Source organism: Aquarana catesbeiana, linkage group LG03 (genome assembly GCF_042186555.1).
Source record: "Aquarana catesbeiana isolate 2022-GZ linkage group LG03, ASM4218655v1, whole genome shotgun sequence".
In the NCBI taxonomy this organism is placed as follows: Eukaryota; Metazoa; Chordata; class Amphibia; order Anura; family Ranidae; genus Aquarana; species Aquarana catesbeiana.
In genome coordinates, this window is record NC_133326.1 from 271,212,060 (window position 1) to 271,228,318 (window position 16,259).

The window sequence follows — 16,259 nt, forward strand, 5'->3', positions numbered from 1 at the left end:
GGAGGAGTGCTTAAAGAGGAACTTCCCCTTTTGGGTGGAGCTCCACTTTAAGGAATTAACATGACATTTTTATAAATGAATACATAGCTGCAATTTTACCCTGGTTTTCTGCTTTCAGGATATCAGGACTTACAGTATATGGTTTTGTCGATTCATATGGCTCTGGACCCCCTTGGTAATATCCAATTTTCTCATTTACAATATAATGTACTATATGTTAGCAGGTGTAGTGCCCCTTTTAGAGATACCGCTCCTCTGGCAATGTTAGTGGGTGGAGTCTGTGCCCTCTATGAACAGCTTTGTGTTTGGCCTTAGCCAGAAAGGATGCATGGGAGAAGGTCACCCCTGACCAACAACATGTAGATCTGTGATCTGTGCTAGAGAGAGAGGCCCCTATGGGGTATGAATGTCCGGAGGCTCAAGATGAGCACCTATGTTAGGGGAACCCCCCCCCCCCCCCCATCTACATCTTGCAGTTCTGTAGAATGGGGTGTGGAAGCTTCCTGGGCTTGGGCCCAGCAGTAATTCTGACTTATGATGGCATGCTTAGGAAGGTGACTGCTCTTTAATAAGATGTACTTCTGCAACTAATGTGCTATGCGGTGTAAGGAATTGTAGTGTTATGCACTGTACAGAGGAAGATATGTCACTATGCCAGTGAGCTATACAAGTTGTTTCACAGTAAACAGTTGAAAAAGCATCTCAAGTGGACATTCTTTACTCCGGAAAACAGGCCTCCAGCCAGGAATATGTGAGTACTGTGTAAAGGGTGGGCCTCACATCGGGAGTGATGGAGACACAGTATGGCGGAGTCTCATCCAAAAGATATGTGCATATCCTATCTGGTGAAGAAGCAACGCAGGACCTGGACCAGCTTGGCAGAAACCATTGTCCAATCCAGATTCCTTACAGGCATCGCTACATTTATTATTATTAATAATAATATTAATATTATTATTACTGTGCCATGTTAGGACAGAGTACTTTTACCAAATAAAAATTCAGTTACTAGAATTGCTGTGGCTTTCTTCATAATTTTAAAGTGCCACTTGTTCCTTGGCTGTCATATTTATTCCTAGTTTTATTACTTAGTCAGTCACTGACCAGGAAAAAGCATGCAGGTCTGGGATTCTGACATCAACGGCTCCATATTTATTCAAAGTCAGTGTCCTAGACCTAGCAACTTTCTTTTAGGTTTGCAGGTTTTGTTTTAAGAATCTCTGCATACACAGCGATCTCCCACCATCTTTCTTCAACACATGGTCAGCCACTAAAATGAAAGTAGCAAAGCTAACTATTTTCCTCCATTAAAGGGGCAATCTACCATTTTAGACAATCGCAGATGGAATCACCGACTTTTTGTTTGTCTGTCCGGCACACTATATGGCAGTCCTGAATAGCTGAGTTCATTGTTATGCCAGGTACAATGCTGGATTTGTGTTAATGATAGTGAAATGTGGAGAATGCAAGGGGAGTGAACATCCACCTGCTGCTGCATAAAGGGGGAGACTCCACAATGAGGAAGGGGCTGAAGGACTCAATGAAAGAAGTTACTGGGCATCCAATCTGCACCCATAATTGAAATGTGTGCTTTGCATTGTCCAACCCTATAAATGTTGTGCCCTAAAGGTAAACCAAAATTATTTAATTTATTAAACCAATACTGAATCATGAACACACTCACATTCATATAATCAAACAGATACTCTGATGTAGGCCAAGCTGTCAGGGAAACTTGTTCAGGAAAGCACCCCTTGTACTTCTGGGCGAAGACATGAGGTTGGTGATTTAACCAAAATTCCTCTAGTTCATTCTTTTGCCGGAGCTGGTGCCGGATTGAATGGACTTTTACAAGGGGGATCCTGAAAAATAAAGCAAACAACAATAATAATATTAGTAATACAACCCCAATTCCAAAAAAGTTGGGACGTTGTATATAATCTACATAAAAACAGAATTGGTATTCATCTACCTATCTCCTTCATTATAACATTAGATATTTTAGGCTCCTACACCATCATTTAAATGCTACTTAAGGCCTCCAAGTTTCTCTATAAGATACAGTATTCCCCTTCTCAATTTCACTAATTTGATTAGAGCTACAAGTTAAGAATATGCATCGTACTAGTTCTGATAGCCTGTAGATATTCCATCCAACTGAAGAAACCCATGGTTGAAAAAATTCTATATCAGAAACGGTAGTAATAGTGAAGAAGTAGGGGGGGGGGTGTTTAATACCGTTTATTAGGTTACTATGGTCCCTATATATTGATTTATCCACTTACTGTATTGCCTTTCCCTGCAGGGGTATGAGCTACATTTGACATCTTCTTGAGTGTTCTGTTAAGATTGTATACTTAACACCTATGTTTATCCTTGAAAACGTAATAATGTTTGTGGTATAAAAAACATTGCACTACAAAAAATAAAAAAAAATAAAAATAAACGGAATGCAATGATTTGCAAATCTCATAAACCCATATTTTATTCACAATAGAAAATAGAAAACATATCAAATATTTAAACTGAGAAAATTTACCATTTTAAGAATAAATTAAGGTAATTTTCAAATTGATGACAGCAATACATCTCAAAAAAGTTGGGACAGGGCTATGTTTACCATGGTGCAGCATCCCCTCTTCTTTCAACTACACTGTAATGCCCCGTACACACGGTCGGACATTGATCGGACATTCCGACAACAAAATCCTAGGATTTTTTCTGACGGATGTTGGCTCAAACTTGTTTTGCATACACACGGTCGCACAAAGTTGTCGGAATTTCCGATCGCCAACAACGCGGTGACGTCAACCACGTACGACGAGACTAGAAAAGGCCAGTTCAGAACTAAGCGCGGCACCCTTTGGGCTTCTTTTGCTAATCTCATGTTAGTAAAAGTTTGGTGAGAGACGATTCGCGCTTTTTCAGACTCGTGGCTTTCAGATCGTTTTCTGCGGTTCAGTTTGTGCTTGTGGGTTTGTATCTGCTCTTCAGTGCATGCAGTCATTTCATATCGGAGTTTTCTGTGCGATCTTGTCCGCTCGTTGCTGTTTTTCAGGTCGCTCTTCACAGGCCTTGCTGTTCTTCAGTGCGTTCTGTTACTTCGTTCTGACCACCCGACCGTTTTCTAGCCAAGAATTGTTTGCTTCAGCGTGACCAGTTCTCTCATATGCCTTTGCTCTGTGAGATCCGTGAGAATAATCCTGATGATTTCAGGAACTTTCTCAGGATGACGGACCCCGTATTTCACTGTTTGTTGGCTTCGCTGACCCCCTATATCAGCAGGCAGGATACCTACATGAGGCAAGCCATCACTCCGGAGCAGAGGCTCGTCGCTACCCTGCGGTACTTGGCGACGGGGAGAAGCCTGCAGAACTTGAAGTTCTCGACAGGCATCTCCCCCCAGGCTCTGGGTATCATTATCCCAGAGACCTGTTCTGCCATCATGCAGGTCCTGCAAAAGGAGTATATGAAGGTAAGATTGTTATCCTTTAATATCACATTTTATTGTATTTAATGTTTGCTAATATATTGTATTTCTTTCCTCATACCCTAATTACCATGATTGGAATATGCTGTGAATGTCCCCTTTGTCCTCATGCATGCTTGAATTTTATGGTTTTTGTTTTGTCCTTCATACATATTTGCCTTCACTTACCTCTCCAGCATGCTCTCCTGCCCCTATATTCACCTCATGTAGTCATTTAACAATGTATTTTATCAGCTCCATGGTAGTGTTTTACCCCAAACACCCCCCAAAATGTTTATAAATGTGATTTGTGCTTTAAATTCAGGCAGAGTGCTAGAGGCTTTTTTTGTAGTGTCCCCAAATCATTTTTATTAACCCTCCCTCCCTCCAACTGCTAAGTCAGCTGATCCCAATTCTCTATCTATCCTCAATCATCTATCTGCTGACTTTGCCAAACCCATACACACTATACCCATCTCTTTTGTGGTCAGATGTATGGATGAATTCCCCAAAGCATGTAGTGCAAGGGCCTGCCTGTATACTTTCAAATGGTACTGTTTCAAGTTTTTGTATCCTATATTATCTTGATAGGTAATAGCAGAATGTCCAAATGTGCTCAAATGTGTACAGTGTGTATTTATATCTTTGTATTATGACACTTCTTACCTGTCCAGTGGGCTGCCAATAGTGTAACTAAGTAACCCATTATTTAGGCATTCATCTCTCAATGAAGTGAAGAGGGTTACCTGTCCAAGATTACCCCCCCCTATAATGTTAGAAATGGCCCATGAGAGGGGGTGGGAGGGGGAATATGATAGGTGTACCTTTACTTTGGTGTTGTAAAAATCCCCTTAATAAATGTTATCTGGATGTTGGCCAAGAATGTTTGTGTCTAATCTGCTTTCCATGTTTATGTGCAAATACTAAGTTTTTTTTGTTTTCCTCAACAGTTTCCTTCCACGCCACAGGAACGGCAGACTGTGGCCTCCCACTTTGCCCAGCGGTGGGACTTTCCTAACTGCGGAGGGGCAATTGATGGGAAACACGTCCACATCGTCCCACCACCCAACTCGGGGTCGTACTATTATAATTACAAGGGGTTCAATAGTATTGTGATGTTGGCGGTGGTGTCGGCTAATTATGACTTCCTGTATGTGGACGTGGGGAAGAATGGCCGGATGTCCGATGGTGGAGTCATCGCCCAGACGGAGTTTTACAGGCGTCTCCAGAATGGCAGCTTGGACTTGCCACCTCCAGAAGAGAATGTGGAAGGACTCCCATTCGTCTTCGTTGCGGATGAAGCATTTGCGCTGGGGGACCATCTTATGAGGCCATTCCCGATGAGGACCCTCACCCCGGAACAGAGGGTTTTTAATTACCAGCTGGCCAGAGCCAGAAGAGTGGTGGAGAACACATTTGGAATCATGGCTAGCCGGTTTCGCCTATTTCTTACACCCATCCATATGGCAGAGTATAAACTGAATCATATAATCCTGGCGTGCTGTGTTCTACATAACTTTTTACGGCAACATTCGGCCAACTATGCTGGCTCAGTTGGGCCTGAGGCCGGAATTATAAATGAAACAACCCTGACGGTGCTTGAAAGTGGCCGTCCTGGCTTGCCCTCCCTGAGTGCCCGTGATGTCCGGTTAAGATACCTTGAGTTCTTTGCGGGTAGGAGGGCCATCAATATGCCAGACAATTTGTGAAGCCTTTATCAAATAAAAAAAAAAAGCAAATCTTTGGTGACATTTACTGCTTGTGTTTGTTTTAGCTGACCCTGACAGCAATGTGAGTCCTGAAAATGGCGTGATTGTGTAACCTTATACAAAGCACTGTTGGGTGTTATTTACTAAAGGCGTAGACACTTTGCACTACAAGTGCACTTGAAACTGCACTGAAACTGCACTTGTAGTGCAAAGAGGATTTGCCCTTAGGAAATAACCCCCATTTTCACAGAAAGCAGCAATTACATCACCACAAAAGTGTTGTAGCGTTGAGACAATAATTCACACATTCTTGATTAACAATCTTTTTAATACCTGCACAATCACATGTGCATTTAGAAAAGGTTTTTAAAACAAACCAACATGTTTGTTGTATAACAATTTTTGGGGTGGCATTATCAAAAATAGAAATGTCCATTTAGGATAAAACAGGCATGTGTAAAACCAACAAGAAAGACACAAATCTTGAACTTACAAAGTTCACATATGGTAAAACTTGAAGGCAATATCAGACATGAGTATTTAGGAACTGTATTTGATATTGCGTTCAGATGGGGTGAAGTCACCCCAGGAAAAGCCAAATTTTGAAGATGCACACCAATTTACGAATGTCAACATGTGCTAGCTGCCATCACGGGGGATCAAGGGATGTGTTTTGGGGGAGCAACCCCTTCCTCTTAGCTAGTTTATTATTGAGGAAGGGGTTGCACCCCTAAAACGCGTCCATTGAGCTCCCGTGATGGCAGATAGCACATGTTGGCACACTGTATGCATCCTCAAAATTTGGCTTTTCTAAAAATCGCTAAAACATTTTTAACATTGTAGCACACAAAAAAACAAAGGGATTTGGAGGGGTTTTAAACTCTACCCAAAACATCAATGATGTTATTATTTTTTTGAATAACATCATTGATGTTTTTCTTGATGTTTTCCAAAGCTAAATTACACCCCATGATCTCCCCAATCAGGATCTGTGCACTTTCAGAGGTGAAATGCCCTGGGTCCACAACATCATGATCACCTAAAAAGAGAGAAAACCAAAAAAAAAGGTATTATAAATATGCCGGCATCCATCTCTTACCCGAGTCTGTGGTCGCAGACACTCACCTGTTGTGGTGCCAATTTCCACCACGTCTTCTTCCTCCTCCTGCTCTTCTTGGGTTGGGGGTATTTCCCCTTCTTCCAGAGGTGGGGGGTCTGTGGTCTCCTCGGATGAGGGGTGTCCTCCGAGTCTTTTCTCCCCTATGTAAAACAAAAATGGTATACTTAGCACACAGATATTTGATGGCAGATCTATAAATATGAAACATTGCTTGGAAGTGGGGTACAATTGTCTATTTTGGCAGAGTAGCATATAGCATTTTTATTGTCCGTTGTCAAGCTTCAAGACTTTACCTGTCTTGTACAAGCTTCACAGATGGAGACCCCCCTATAGTATACACTGGAGCACCTGTGTGGGCCCCCTAATTAAAAGGGTGTTCTGGTGTCCCACACTAGTGCTCCAGCGTCCAGATGTGAAAACAGCTGCTGAGTGTCCTCTCCTTACACAGAATCTAGTTTGCATTTCATTCTAGTCACAAACCCATCTACACAACCAAATATTTTTCAGACAAGTAGGCCCTAAAAAATGTGGGCAAATGCATATGGCCTAAACAATGGTGTTTTATAGGCCGAAAGAAAAATGTTTGATACGAACGAATAATGGGCCCATGAACATGAAAGTTGCCATTTTAAACTGTACAACACTTAAGAAAAGCACATGGAGCAGCACGAACGTAATAAAGACAAAAAGAATAGGAATACAGCACAACTACTTACTTTTTTGCAGCACTCTCTGGATCGTTCTGTACTGCTCGGGCTCTCTTAATTTCAGGTCCGACCACCACTTCCTGAGCTGATCTTTCGATCGTCGTACCCCGAAATTCCGGTGCAGACTTTTGACCATTTTTAACATTGTAGCACACAAAAAAACAAAGGGATTTGGAGGGGTTTTAAACTCTACCCAAAACATCAATGATGTTATTATTTTTTTGAATAACATCATTGATGTTTTTCTTGATGTTTTCCAAAGCTAAATTACACCCCATGATCTCCCCAATCAGGATCTGTGCACTTTCAGAGGTGAAATGCCCTGGGTCCACAACATCATGATCACCTAAAAAGAGAGAAAACCAAAAAAAAAGGTATTATAAATATGCCGGCATCCATCTCTTACCCGAGTCTGTGGTCGCAGACACTCACCTGTTGTGGTGCCAATTTCCACCACGTCTTCTTCCTCCTCCTGCTCTTCTTGGGTTGGGGGTATTTCCCCTTCTTCCAGAGGTGGGGGGTCTGTGGTCTCCTCGGATGAGGGGTGTCCTCCGAGTCTTTTCTCCCCTATGTAAAACAAAAATGGTATACTTAGCACACAGATATTTGATGGCAGATCTATAAATATGAAACATTGCTTGGAAGTGGGGTACAATTGTCTATTTTGGCAGAGTAGCATATAGCATTTTTATTGTCCGTTGTCAAGCTTCAAGACTTTACCTGTCTTGTACAAGCTTCACAGATGGAGACCCCCCTATAGTATACACTGGAGCACCTGTGTGGGCCCCCTAATTAAAAGGGTGTTCTGGTGTCCCACACTAGTGCTCCAGCGTCCAGATGTGAAAACAGCTGCTGAGTGTCCTCTCCTTACACAGAATCTAGTTTGCATTTCATTCTAGTCACAAACCCATCTACACAACCAAATATTTTTCAGACAAGTAGGCCCTAAAAAATGTGGGCAAATGCATATGGCCTAAACAATGGTGTTTTATAGGCCGAAAGAAAAATGTTTGATACGAACGAATAATGGGCCCATGAACATGAAAGTTGCCATTTTAAACTGTACAACACTTAAGAAAAGCACATGGAGCAGCACGAACGTAATAAAGACAAAAAGAATAGGAACACAGCACAACTACTTACTTTTTTGCAGCACTCTCTGGATCGTTCTGTACTGCTCGGGCTCTCTTAATTTCAGGTCCGACCACCACTTCCTGAGCTGATCTTTCGATCGTCGTACCCCGAAATTCCGGTGCAGACTTTTGACCACTTTCGCCATGATCTTGGCCTTTCTGATATTGGGGTTGGGGTAAGGTCCATACTTTCCATCATAGTCGGCCTTCTTCAGGATGTCGACCATCTCCAACATCTCCCCAAAGGACATATTTGAGGCCTTAAATCGTCTCCTTCTGGATCGGGATGTTTCCGGATCTGGGCTTTCCTCCTCCTCCTCCTCGTTGCTATAATTAGCACGCACCTGCTCTGACTCCGCCATGTGCTCTTCACCCACTGCGCCGAACGAAAAGGGGCGGGGAATAGACTAGAAAGAACGTCAGGGGCAGGCGGAGTTACACGCATGCTCAGTGTGTATAAAGCGTAACATGCGTGCGTAGTACGTACGATCTGTGAGCGGAGGAAGGAGTATCGGAGGCGCCAATCGTGATAACGAAGGTAAGAGTCAAACTTGGGCCTATACTGCTTCTAGATTGAGGCCTATATTGTAACTAGATTAGGAGAGTTTTGCCTGACATTAGGGTTTGTCTTGTGTTATGCCTTGCAGTGAAAATGGATATCTTGAACGATACCGACTTTATGGCAATCTTCACTGACATGTTCAGGGAGCTGCCTTGTCTGTGGGAGATCAACCACCCACATTATAAGAACCAAACAAAGAGGAAGGCAGTGCTGGATCAATTGTTGGAAATTGTGAAGCAGGTGATCCCCACGGCAGACATCACCTATTTGAAGATCCTAATTGGTGGCCTGAGGAGCACATATCTAAGGGAGCGCAAGAAAGTCCAGGATTCCTAGAGATCCGGAGCAGCAGATGACATCTATGTCCCCAGGATGTGGTACTATGACAGGCTGCATTTTCTGTCAGGCCAGACTGAACCCAGGTCATCACTCTCCAGTATTCCTTCCACGCTTCCTTCCCCCCCAGCTGAGGCTTCTGACGCCCAACCTGGGCCTTCCAGGCAGCAACATGTGGAGGAGCCCAGCTTGAGCCAGGTATAGCATTCTTCTAAATATTTCTGCTTGTCCAATCAATGATGTTAACTAGATGTTAGTTTGGAGTACTAATTTATGATTGTTATTGATGATGCAAAACATTACAACCATGTCCCTTTTTCATACACAGGGAAGTCTCAGTCAGGAGGTGGCCGGGCCGAGCAGGCTGCTTGATATGCAGGTCCCTCCCCTACACCTGCAAAGAGAAAGTTGCAGGAAGAGGAGTACCCTAGAGGAGGTTGCCATAGGCCTCTTTTGGAAGGCTACAGAGGCCCTGGGAGAACCACACACTGTGGAGGAGGACTTTGCTGGCATAATTGCCTGTAAAATGCAGCGGATGGAGGAGGGCCAACAACTCATGTGTGAGTCATTAATGTTGGAAGCTCTCAATAAGGGGTTGAGGGGCCAAATAACATCTGATACCCACATTTGTGACCTCACACATGGTCCTCCTCCTCCTCCTCCAGGTCCTCCTCCTCCTCCTCCTCCTCCTCCTCCTCCTCCAGGTCCTACTAGTCCTCCTCCTCCAGGTCATACTCCTCCTCCTGCCACATCTCCAACAGCAGAGCCACAGCCAGGAAGGAAGCGTGGAAGGAAGACCAGAAAGTGATGACCCTGGATCCAGTCTGGTCTGGCAAAAGATGCATCCTCTTGTGGTACCACAGCCTGGGGACACAGATGTCATCTGCTGCTTTCCGGATCTCTGGGACTTCTGGACCAGACTGCACTCCCTTACATATGGACTCTTCAGGCCACCAATTTTGATGTTCAAGAATTGATGTCTGCCCTGGTTGTACAAGGCTTCGCTAATTTCTGCTGTTTATCCAGCGTTGCCTCCCTCTTTGTTTGGTTCTGAGCCCTTAATAAAGGATTTTTGGTTTCAATTATACTTGCCTATGTGTGTTTTCCTTCAAAAAGGACAGTTTGTTGGTGAGGAGGCAGGTACATTTCAAAACTACAATGTGAAATTAACAAGGGACACCAACACCAAACAATCTCCTTGAGATTAAATAATACAAGATAATAATGGTGTTGTGGTAACTTGACACACAAAACACACACAAAAATATTCTGGAGTAAAACTAAAAATAAAATAAAACAAAGATCAGCCTTGGAAAAAATACAAACCTAAAATTAAAAAAAAAATCTGCCTTTAAAAAAAAAATATATATATATATTTTTGTCAGATGTGACAAATCAAAATATATTAAGGGAATCCCGATAAATAATAAAGAAAGAAGTTTGTGAGAAGTCTGTGTGAATATGAGAAGCAAAACTACTTCATTCTTCTCACATTATAAAGAAGAAGAGAGTGCGCTGTATTAAACCATTTTTAACATTGCACCGTGACGAAAGTGTTGTATCCATTGCGAACACTAAGTTTACCAGACCGAGCTGTTCCGTCTCGGAATTTCTTCTGAGCATGCGTGGCACTTTGTGCGTCGGAACAGGCCACACACGGTCGGAATTGACGCGATCGGATTTTGTTGTCGGAAAATTTTATAGCCTGCTCTCAAACTTTGTGTGTCGGAAAATCCAATGGAAAATGTCCGATGGAGCCCACACACGGTCGGAATGTCCGACAACACGCTCCGATCGACACGCTTTCCATCGGAAAATCCGACCGTGTGTACGGGGCATAAATGTCCAGAAACTGAGGTTACCAATTGCTGGAGTTTGGGAAAGGAATGTTATCCCATTCTTGCCTGATATAGGATTCTAACTGCTCAACAGTCTGGAGGTCTTCTTCGTCGTATTTTTAATTTCATGCTGCTCAAAAAATTTTCAATTGGTGAAAGTTCTGGACTGCAGGCAGGCCAGTTCAGCACCCGGACTCTTCTACTACAAAGCCATGCTGTTGTCATAGATGCAGTATACAGTTTAGCATTGTCTTGCTAAAAAAAATTAGGCATTTCCTGAAAAAGCCGTAATCTGGATGGAAGCATATGCTACTCTAAAACCTGGATATATCTTTCAGCATTGATGGTGCCTTTCCAGATGTGCAAGCTGCTCATTCATTTACATACATTAATGCACCCCATACCATCAGAGATGCAGACTTTTGAACTGAGTGCTGATAACAAGATGGAAGGTCCCTCTCATCTTTAGTAGGATGTGGTGCCCACAGTTGCCAAAAAGAATTTCAAATTTTGATTCCTCCAACCAGGACAGTTTTCCACTTTGTGACAGACCATTTTAAATGACCTTTGGCTCAGAGAAGACAGCAATGATTCTTTATCATGTTCAGATTTGGCTCCTTCTTTGCATATTACAGCTTTACCTTGCATTTTTGGATTGCACGATGAACTCTGTTCACAGACAGTGATTTTTGGAAGTATTCCTGAGCCCATGCAGAATCATGCTGTTTTAATGCAGTGCCGTCTGAGGGTGCAAAGATCACAGGCATCCAATTATGCATTTTGGCATTGTCCCTTGCGCACAGAGATTTCTCCAGAGTCTTATAATCTTTTGATAACATTATGTACTGTATATGATGATATATTTCAAGTCTTTGCAATTTTATGTTGAGGAAAATTATTCTGAAATTCATCAATATTTAGACACAGCTTTTCACAGATTGGTCAGCCTCTGCCCATCTTTACATATGAGACACTCTGACTCTCTAAGATGCTCTATTTATACCCAGTCATGTTACTGACCTGTTGCCAGTTAACCTAATTAGATGCAAAATGTTCTTCCAATAATTCCTAGTTAGTAACACTTACTTTGTCAGCCTTTTGTTGCCCTGTCCCATATTTTTAAGACATGTTGCTGCCATCAATTTTTTAAATTACTTTAGTTTTTTCTTAAAATGATACGATTTCTCAGTTTAAACATTTAATATGTTTTCTATTTTCTATTGTGAAAATCATTGGATTCTGTTCTTGTGTAGATTTTACACAGCATCCCAACCTTTTTGGAATTGCGTTGTAGTAGTAATAATATCATAAATGCAAAGAGGTTGTAGATTCTCTAAAATAACATCCAATACCTTAAGATTAATATCATGTTCTTTTTTCTAAGAAATGTATTTACTGATAACATATGTGAGGTAATTTAACAAGTTATGGACCCTATATGTTCCCAAAAAAATTTACGGAAGTACATATCTAGCATGCCTTGTTCCTCTTCCCACATTTTACAAAAAAAGCTTAACATTTAAAAAACTATACTTACCTCCAGGGTTGCGAGCTAGTTGACCATTTTTCTGTAAAGGTGAACTAACACTTTAAGCAACAACAAAGATATCGCTGAGTTTACAATACTATAGTGGAAATGTACAAATTGCTCTGGTCCATTAGGAGTATACAAGTGAAAGAGTGGAAGTGGTTAAGAAGGCAGGGAGCTATAGCAAAGTGCAGTAACTTATAGCAAGAGAACAAAATTAAACGGTACTGACTGCATTAGGGCTTACGTGTCTATGAGTATCAGAAACAGAACTAAGCAGGAGGCACCGGTAAGAACGCATGTTACAGGTGTATTAAAACAAAAATGGATTGCATTTTAACTACTTCCCAACCCAGTGCCCACCAGTGCCCATCAGGCCAGCCTATCAGTGCCCATCACTGCAGCCTCATTAGCGCACATAAGTGAAGAAGAAAAATTTCTCATTTGCTAAATTTTATAACAGAAACTAAGTAAAACTTTTTGTTTTCAAAATTTTCTGTCTTTTTTCGTTTGTTTAGCAAAAAAAGTGATGATTAAATGCCACCAAAAGAAAGCTCCATCTGTCTCAAAAAAAAATTAAAATGTCATATGAGTACAGCGTTGCACGACCGTGCAATTGTCATTTAAAGTGCGACAGTGCTGAGAGCTGAAAATTGGCCTGAGCAGGAAGGGGGTGAAAGTGCCCAGTTTTGAAGTGGTTAAATGCATTTTCAATGTGCCTGACAAGTGTTTACAGTGCGACTGTGCTGTTTTTGAGTTTGATCAATATGATCAGCAGTTAAAGCCCATCTCCAGGCAAACCTAACCCACATCCTATGCCTTGCTGAAGGCCCACACAATGAACAGATGATAGGAAATGTCCATGTCATCCAGGTAGCGACATGGCATCTAATAAATGACCACCCCACTCTGCAGTCCTGGGGATAGAAAACTCAACGTGTCACGTCGATTAGTTTTGTTTATTTAGCTAATATGCCAATTTATGCTGATTTGTTGAAGTATAACTATAGGCAAAACTTTTTTTTTTATCATTTTAAGGGAGGTTTATAACTCCTGACAGATTTTTTTTTTCGTCATCTGTGTCCCATTGTGGAGATTTCCCTTCACTTGCTGTCCCATAGCCAAACAGGAAGTGAGAGGAAATCCCTGCAAAATAAGGGAACCCATTGAGGCCCTCCCAAGTCATTTGAACTAGTGTCCCTATTGGAAGACTTCCCCCCTATTTATTTTTCTAGGGAGAACTCAAAATGTGGGGTTTTCGTTTACTTTCACTTTCAATAATGGTAAACAGGACAAATTGAGAGGGGGAATCTCTTTAACAAGAGCACGGACAGCAATAAAAACCTACTAGGTGTTCTAATCCTTCTCCACTCTGTCCAAGACTAAAAAAAAGTTTTGCCTGTAGTTTTACTTTAAGGGTGTGGGATGTAAGGAGGGGAAAAGTTGGTGCCTGGAGAACAGCTTTAACACCTTGCTGTCACCTCCTGCTCGCCCTTAAAGGGGTTCTAAATGGCAGGAAGCAGAGGTGGAGTTCCTGATCATTGAAACAATGTGATTAGTTGTTAAAGGGGTCACATGATCAGGACCCCTCCCAATAACTGTTGATCATAAGCGATGACCAGGAGCTGTCAGTGACAGCTTGGTCAGAATCTTGGTAGCGTGCAGTGAAAAGTTGTGCACCATGGAGGCATATAAGGAGCATGTGGATGTTGTGGTCCATCTGCTCTGCTTGCCATGGCAAGAGGTTAATACATACCAATAAAGCTTGTCTGATTTGTACATGGTCATTAGAGTAAAAGCTCAAACACATACCAAAGGAATCATCACAAAAGCCATGTATTTGTAATGCATTTACAATGTTCCCATTTACAGCAATACAGGAACAAAGCAAAAAAAAAAAATACATCTGAATAGGATCTGGAAAATTCAAAAGTAACAAAATAAGTTGTATAAAACAAATTCCATTGAAACACAATACACCCAATGATAGTAAAGCATGTCATGTGATGACAAACACATGTAATAATACAACATAGGAAAACAAAGTCAAATCCACAATAGGCTCAATTCACAAAGCTAAGAAACCTGGATAAGTATCCCTATTTTCAAAATCGTGATAGTCCAATGAAATCTGAAAGTCATGGGTAAGTGACTGAAAACAGGGTGACTTGGTGTTAAAGATTTGTAAACTGAGCCGAATGTCTTTTACAAATAATAATGATGAATTCTAAAAAAAAAATCTGGAAATCATATCTTGTAGAGAAAAAAACATTAATTTTCTTACCTGTGTAGTGCTGTGCTTATATGGATAAAAAGTGTAAGTACAATTATCAGCTTCATTGCTCCTAACTGGACATGCAGACATTTGTCCCTCAGTTTTTATATCTGTTAAGGTCACACTGTACCCAGGTCACTTGATTACTGAAGGACAGAGACCTGGTAATTATTCACAGAAGTGATAGTAACATTCCTAATATTTCGAAGGCACTTAGAACAATGCGTATTTTCATGTAAAAAATTAAAAAACATTATTTGATAAATAAGAATATTAGTTTGAGGAAATTAAACTACTAAGAAAATGTAAAATCTAAAAAGCATGTAAAAAGATATACCTTCTGCCAGTATAAATGAGAATTTGAATAGTTTTTTTATAAACTGCACCAGCTTGATTGTGACCTTACCACACTGAAACAGCAACCTGGTTGATGGACTGTGAGATGCTTGCATTAAAGACACTGATAGTAATAACTGATTAAAAAAACTTTTAAACATCACTTATATGGTGCCTTAAGACTACAGAGTTTACAATTAGATATTGCACTGACTCAATTTCTTTTAAGAACTTTACAGGCAGGTAGTCTGGCAATTCTGCCACCTACCATAAGTTTTAACATTTATAAAGACATGTGTGGGGAACAGCTGAGCCTAGTAAGTGAGGTCAAATAAAGCAGAACTCCAGCCAAAAAACAATATACAAAGGAATAGCCCATTAAAATATAACACAATTATTTTTTTCTGCAACATTCACCTTCAATCTAGAGATTTCCTTCAGAGTGTTTTTTTCTGCCGTTAGATGTCCTTAGTCTGATGGCCAACATCATTCAACCCACTTCTTTTGAGGCCAGGCCATCCTGGACCCGTCCCAAGCCTGTGGCTGGACAGTGAAATGAGAAGCAGCACAGTGATGAGCTCATCTCTCTGTCACTCTGCTTTATCTTCCAGTCATTATGTTTCTAATTAGCTCCTTGTTCCTTCTCTCACACTCCAGCTCTGCTGTACAGAGACTGCACAACTATGATACCAGATCAAATTCAGGTACTTAAACGACTTGCATTTAAAAAATAAATTTAATGATGTATTAATAATTACAGAGCTGCATAAACATGTGTTAGAGCTGAACTCCAAGCAGTCAAAAAATAGTGTGTGTGTATGTGTCTGTGTGTGTGTCTGTGTTTCTGTGTCTGAATGTATCTGTGTGTGTGTCTGTCTGTCTGTGTGTTTGTGTCTGTATGTGTGTGTGTCTGTGTGTGTGTCTGAATGTATCTGTGTGTGTGTGTGTCTGTATGTGTGTGTGTGTGTGTGTGTGTGTGTGTGTGTGTGTGTGTGTGTGTGTGTGTGTGTGCGTGTCTGTGTGTCCGAATGCATTTGTGTGTCTGTGTGTATGTGTCTGTATGTGTCTGTGTGTGTGTGTCTGTATGTGTCTGTGTGTGTGTGTGTGTGTGTCTTTGTGTGTGTGTGTGTGTGTGTGTGTGTGTGTGTCTGTATGTGTATGTCTGTGTCTGTTTGTGTGTCTGTGTGTTTGTGTGTGTGTGTCTGAAAGTATCTGTGTGTGTGTGTGTGTCTGTGCCTGTGTGTGT

The 16,259-nt window shown here is 41.4% G+C and overlaps 1 protein-coding gene across 1 annotated transcript in view; it reads right to left on the reverse strand.

Moving 5' to 3' along the window:
- The window catches only part of LOC141132069 (cathepsin E-like), a 46,271-nt gene extending 31,479 nt beyond the window's left edge, over positions 1 to 14,792 (reverse strand). Inside the window, exons 1-2 of the mRNA XM_073620059.1 lie at positions 14,687 to 14,792; positions 1,685 to 1,862 (exon numbers count right to left, since the gene is read on the reverse strand). Coding sequence (XP_073476160.1) covers positions 1,685 to 1,862; positions 14,687 to 14,742 — 234 coding nt within the window. The 5' untranslated portion in view covers positions 14,743 to 14,792. The remainder of the gene's footprint in view (positions 1 to 1,684; positions 1,863 to 14,686) is intronic.
- Positions 14,793 to 16,259: the final 1,467 nt, after the last annotated feature.